Raw genomic sequence first — 6000 nt, 5'->3', positions numbered from 1 at the left:
ACGGTACTGTATTTTGCAAATAAAAAGAAAAGGGCCCACGCGTCGGAGAGCTACCTGATCTACAACGACCATACTTCCAACTTCCAAGTCCAACAGCTACAATGATACTAGGAGTAGACTAGTGGAGTACGATAGAACCGAACCAGCAGCAGCGGAACCCGGCCGATTCGTCCGTCCTCTCCCCTCTCTACCAATGATGAATTGATCATCCTATAGTCTATCCAGGATTACAAAACATCTTTATCCGCAGTGGCGGAGCTTGATTTCTGATTTTAGAAGAACGAGAGGGAGCACCCTTTTACTACAGTAAAACACTGTTTATTACGTGTTAAATTTGCAAAGCCGGGGAGGCCATGGCTCTCTTTGCCCTCACTAAGCTCCGCCCTTGCTTATCCGAAGGAAGCCAACGAATTTGACAGTCGCCAGTCCACTCCTCGTCCTCTAGATCGCCGGTATATAATCCCTCTTCCGGCTCCACCGTCGACTCCACCGCCCCTGCTCTGCTCTGCTCTGCTCTGCTCTGCCATGGCTGCCGGGGGGGAGCTCGGATTCCGGTGAGGATGAGGCTTGCCGGCGGTGTGGGTTAGGGGGAGCAGCACGAGGGCAGCGAGATCTACCCCGCGGTGCCTTCGATTGGGGCTGGAGCGGCGGGGAAGGGTGTCGCCGGCGGAGCAGCAGGCGGCGGCGGGTGGGGCGGCGTTCCGGCCTCAGTCCGGCAGCGGCAGGGCTGGACGAGGGCGGGAGAGCGGGCCCCGCGCCGTAGCGCACCTCCTCTACATCCCCTTGATTTGGCGCGTGGAGGGCGACACGGAACCATAGCGTTCGCCGCTACGGGCTTTTTTACGGTAAACCCGTACTGCAGATGAAGAAGCGGACGGCTTACCGTATCCAGTGCGCATAGCCTGATCCGCGGCTCAGTCGTTTGTCGTCTTCGCCTTCCGGATCGCTCTTGCTCGTAGTTCCGTCCCTGCTTGAGCGAATTTGTAGCGGGGGACTAGAGACGGCGGCCATGGCGGGCCGAGGCTCCCTCCCGGAGGGCTCTCTCTTCCTCGGATTCGACAGCTCCACTCAGTAAGTCTCGTCCCTTTCTCAGTGTCTCCCTCTCTTGCAGTTTATTTGGGCGCTGGATCTTGTTTTTGCTGTGGTCGCGGTGTAGCCTGTTCATCTTATGAAGTGCTCATTGTTCTAGTCGATGGATCGATACGGGGAGGGAGTAAAGTTACGAACTTTGCCTGCCTGTAAAGGTTGATAGAAATTAAATGTGCTTAAATTTTATGGAGGTACTGATCTCGGTGGAGTGAATGGAATTTTACTCTGGTCGAATGTATAAAAAGAGGGGAATCGGAATTAATTAGTATAGAGTTGATGCCATGTTGCAATGGGATTTCTGTGCCAGTTCATGGTGGAGAGGCGTTGCTACAATGTAGAGTTCGTAACAGGGTCATGGTGGTAGGGGCTTAAGAAACTGCGTACAAGATTCTCTTTTCGCGAAATTTTTACTGTAGAAACCAAACATTGCCTAGGATTGTGATCTGATTTCCATCGAGTGCTACCGTAGTCCGTTGCAGCATGATGCAGATTCTGCAGACTTAGTATGTGTTTGTGTTTTTTTTTCTTTGAACGATGACTTAGTATGTGCGAATTTCCTTGTGCAGCGCTATGGACATAGTTAATTGCCCATGCTACTTTGCTGTTTACTCTTTTTGGATGATGATCAAGAATTAAGCAACACTTCGAGTCGGATGTGATGTGGCAATTTCATTTAATGTCTGCAGCTCTGACTGCAAAATCACGTTCTTCTCGAAATCGATCCTTTTCAAGGGTTTGACCCAGCTCAAATGTGGTTTCTTTGTTTTGTATTCTTCATACTGATATAAGTTTGCAGCCATGATTGTGCCACCATTTGCTTCATATATTCCTTTGTGGGTTTTATTTTTCCTTTTATTTTCATCCTAAATTGTGAAGTTACCATCAGACTTGGATCTAATGCTGTCACTCATTTTACAGGTCACTGAAAGCTACTGTGCTCAACAATGAGTTAACAATAGTAGCTTCTGAAATTGTTAATTTTGACTCTGAATTGCCGCACTACAAAACTGAAGGTGGGGTGTACAGAGATTCCACTGACGATGGCCACATATTTTCACCAACCATTATGTGGGTGGAAGCTTTGGAGCTGCTGCTTGAGAAGTTAAAACCCAAGATAAACTTCAGTAAGGTTCTGGCCGTCTCAGGGAGTGGGCAGCAACATGGCAGTGTTTACTGGAAGAAGGGCAGCAAGGCAGTTCTTTCCTCCCTAGATTCCAGTAAGAGTTTGTTATTGCAGCTCAAGGATGCCTTTTCTACAATGAACTCACCAATATGGATGGACAGTAGCACAACTAAGCAATGCAGAGAAATAGAGAATGCAGTCGGAGGTGCATTGGAGTTAGCAAAACTGACAGGATCTCGTGCATATGAGAGATTCACTGGTCCCCAGATACGAAAGATCTATCAAACAGAGCCCAATGTTTATGAAGATACCGAGAGAATATCTTTGGTGAGCTCATTCATGGCATCAATCCTTGTTGGAAGCTATGCAAGTATTGACGAAACTGATGGTGCTGGGATGAACTTGATGGATATAAACCAGAGAACCTGGTCAAAGACTGTTTTAGAGGTTTGTAACTTGCTAGCTCATTTGGTAATACATTAAATATTTGTTGAGTGACTAAAGTCTAAAACATCAAAACTGTGGGCTTTTGTTTAAGATATCTCATGGACTAAATTATCAAAGTTGTGCCCTTTCTGCTCTAGGCAACTGCTCCTGAACTTGAAGCAAAGCTTGGAACTCTAGCACCAGCATATTCAGCTGCTGGCCAGATTGCTCCTTATTTTGTAGAAAGGTAAGTTTTGTTTACATTAAGCCTGTGCTAAATGAACAGTGTCAAGCTGACCTGTAGTATACTTGGTTTGCAACCATAGATTCAGAATCACCTTTGCCATGTACTTATCTTCCGATGTCATACCTTTTATCTTGCAAGTAGAAATCACTGTTTGCACGAGTGCTGAGGTGTTATAGGCAACCAAGCACAATATCAGGTTCAGGATGGTCTATTTCTGTTAATATATGCTCCAATTGTAAATCTGCTGTTGCAGAATTTTCCTGCTCACAACTTTGCACTATATTAGATCCAGATGAACTCTGAAATCTGAACACTTCAAAATTTATGTTCACCATTTTTAGTGTAATTTTTTATGTATATCAGTATATGAATATCTGAAGTTAAACACTACTTTTATTATGATCACTTGATTTAAATAAAGTTCTTGAACATGATGGACAAGTTAATATGAGTGGGCATGCTAGCTGAATAAGAAAAATAAACCCTAATGACCAATGCCGTATTTACATTACCATTTTATAGTTACCTAAAAGGATGCTTTTTCAGGTTTCAGTTTGATAAGAACTGTTTGGTCATTCAGTGGTCTGGTGACAATCCTAATAGCCTTGCAGGTGTGTTTGACTAGTGTTTCTTACTGAGCAGCTGACATTTGTTATCATCTATTTAGCTGTGTAAAATGGGCATGAAATTGGTTTCTTGATTTCGTATATTAGCATTATGGGACCCTTGCATCTATTGTAGGTTTAACTCTGAATACTCCTGGTGATCTTGCCATTAGCCTTGGTACTAGCGATACAGTAAGTTGGGAAGACGTGCTCAAAATCATGTTGGTTACTTGGCATGTTTACCTGACTCTTGTACATAATTCATTTCCTATCTTGTAGGTATTTGGGATAACAGCAGAAGCTAAACCAAGTCTTGAAGGGCATGTTTTCCCCAACCCTGTTGAGCCTGATGGTTACATGGTGATGCTATGCTACAAAAATGGCTCCTTGACCAGAGAACGTATGCACGTTTCCTTTCTATTGTGTACCACGTATATTGTCTTTATGTCACATGCTGACGATACTTCTCATTGTGGTTTCAGATGTGCGAAATGAGTTTGCAGAGAAATCATGGGATGTTTTCAACGGCTATCTAGAGAAAACGCCCCCTCTAAACGGTTAGAATTTATCTCGGTCATTTGCTCAACAACTTTTTTCTGCCAAGTTTATTTTAGAATCCTCAAGGAAATTAACAATTTTTATGAAAATAAATTAGCAATTCGAAATTTGAATGTCTTGCTACATATTTCATTTTATAGCTTTCAAATATGGATTGGCATTGGCATATCAGTTGTGGCCCTGGAATCATGACATATTTCTTTATCATGTATGTAGGTGGAAAGTTAGGATTCTACTACAAAGACCATGAAATCCTGCCACCACTTCCAGGTAATGTTATATTCGTATTTGTAACATTTGCGCCCCTTCTACTATAAAGAATCAAAACCTGAAACAAATAGGTTTGTTGATGTAGTTGGTTTCCATCGGTACATTGTTGAGAACCTTGATGATGCCTCATCTGACAATCTTATAGAGCGTGAAGTGGCAGAATTCAATCCACCATCTGAGGTCTGCAAATAAAAATATTATTCGATATATCAGATATTTTGGCAAGCAAATGGCCATGAGTTAGTCATGCCTTGCCTGTAGGTCCGTGCCATCATTGAAGGTCAAATGCTGTCGATGCGAGGCCATGCTGAGAGATTTGGCATGCCGAACCCTCCCAAGCGGATCATAGCAACCGGTGGGGCATCCTCCAACGAGAGCATCCTCAAGTCTATTGTGGAAATCTTTGGCTGTCCTGTCTTCACAGTTCAGAGACCTGGTAACTGCTCAAATCTCCTCCTCCCTGACTTTGGTTGTCTAGTGATCCCTGTTACTTATGACAAACTGATATCACCATCCATCTATGGCCGCAAAACTGACGCCATCTCTGTTCCAGATTCGGCCTCACTGGGTGCAGCGCTGAGAGCCGCCCATGGGTGGCTGTGCAACACCAAAGGAAGCTTCGTCCCCATCTCGTGCTTGTACGAGGGCAACCTGGAGAAGACTTCCCTTGGCTCGAAGCTTGCAGTCCCAGCCGGAGAGGAGGAAGATAGGGAGCTACTAAAGAAGTACACCCTGCTGATGAGTAAGAGGATGGAGATCGAGAGACGCCTGGTGGAGAAGATTGGGCGGGCATAGGAAAGTTGTGAAGCATCGCTGCACCTGTCGGGGCACGAAGAATTGTGAATAATAGTGACTATCATCTCTTATTGCAACTCTGCAAGGAGAAGTGTTCTAAGCACTCTGTTTTTTACAACCTGGTTCAGCAAAGCAAATTTGCCAAGATTCGAACCAGTGCATTGTTGGCATTATTTTAACTTTAAAAGAAAAACTTTCCATTCCTTTAGCTACCAGTTGTAACAGCCCATAGCCGCCGATGAGATCAAATCAGGACGTGAGCAAGATTACAAGGGATATAGATGATCTCGATAACTTGAGGAGGAAGATGTTCTTCCATTTCCCCTTTGCTTATTTGGTTTCTTTTTTTGATTTCCCTCCTCTTCTGATCCTTCGCAGCTTATAGAGTTGATGTGCCTTCCACCTAGGTCTCATGGTTGGACCCACTTGTCAGTCCAACTCCAAACAGAGGAGTTGTTAATGTCTTCCATCACGGGTGTGACATTACCGCCCCCAGAAAACCTTGCTTGTCTCCAAGCAAGAGCAATGCTTAGACAGCTTACTCCTTTAACATGGTAAGTATAGACTCCTTGAGCCGTCCACAAAAGAATTTTCTATGCGCTGTCTTAGAGAGAGGCAGCTAGTGGCCAGCTATATAAACATGCATGAGTATCTCGGCAACAATATGATCATCCCCATTAAGCACTTCTGGTGCCGACAACTGAGGTCTTCACAATATGATCATCCCCATTAAGCACTTCTGGTGCCGACAACTGAGGTCTTCAGTATGCTCCACAGTCAACCTAACCAAAACAGATTAGCACGCCTTGGGTGGTGTACTGAGCATCAATTGGCATGTACAGGGCCACCTTTTTTTCCAGCCAAATTGCCACAATGGATGATTTCAC

General features: G+C 44.5%; 1 protein-coding gene across 1 annotated transcript; it reads left to right on the top strand.

Moving 5' to 3' along the window:
- The first annotated feature begins 359 nt into the window (after nt 1-359).
- Nucleotides 360-5435, top strand: LOC120694652 (xylulose kinase 2-like). The gene is made up of 11 exons (XM_039977842.1): nt 360-1071; nt 2008-2659; nt 2797-2885; nt 3432-3496; nt 3627-3682; nt 3770-3890; nt 3973-4047; nt 4265-4318; nt 4404-4498; nt 4580-4754; nt 4872-5435. Exons 1-11 carry the CDS (start codon nt 1010-1012, stop codon nt 5111-5113), a joined length of 1686 nt encoding a protein of 561 aa, XP_039833776.1. The 5' UTR covers nt 360-1009; the 3' UTR covers nt 5114-5435.
- The last annotated feature ends 565 nt before the right edge of the window (nt 5436-6000 follow it).

Source organism: Panicum virgatum, chromosome 2K (assembly GCF_016808335.1).
Source record: "Panicum virgatum strain AP13 chromosome 2K, P.virgatum_v5, whole genome shotgun sequence".
NCBI classification, from domain to species: domain Eukaryota; kingdom Viridiplantae; phylum Streptophyta; class Magnoliopsida; order Poales; family Poaceae; genus Panicum; species Panicum virgatum.
The sequence above is the reverse complement of the archived record's forward strand: the minus strand, read 5'-3'. Positions and strand labels throughout refer to the sequence as shown.

Excerpts from the sequence above, each read along its gene's own strand:
- LOC120694652 (XM_039977842.1), top strand. The coding sequence starts at position 1,010 with ATGGCGGGCCGAGGCTCCCTCCCGGAGGGCTCTCTCTTCCTCGGATTC. Across the intron at positions 1,072-2,007 it reads GGATTCGACAGCTCCACTCA|GTCACTGAAAGCTACTGTGC; the intron begins GTAAGTCTCGTC and ends CTCATTTTACAG. Across the intron at positions 3,497-3,626 it reads CAATCCTAATAGCCTTGCAG|GTTTAACTCTGAATACTCCT; the intron begins GTGTGTTTGACT and ends CATCTATTGTAG.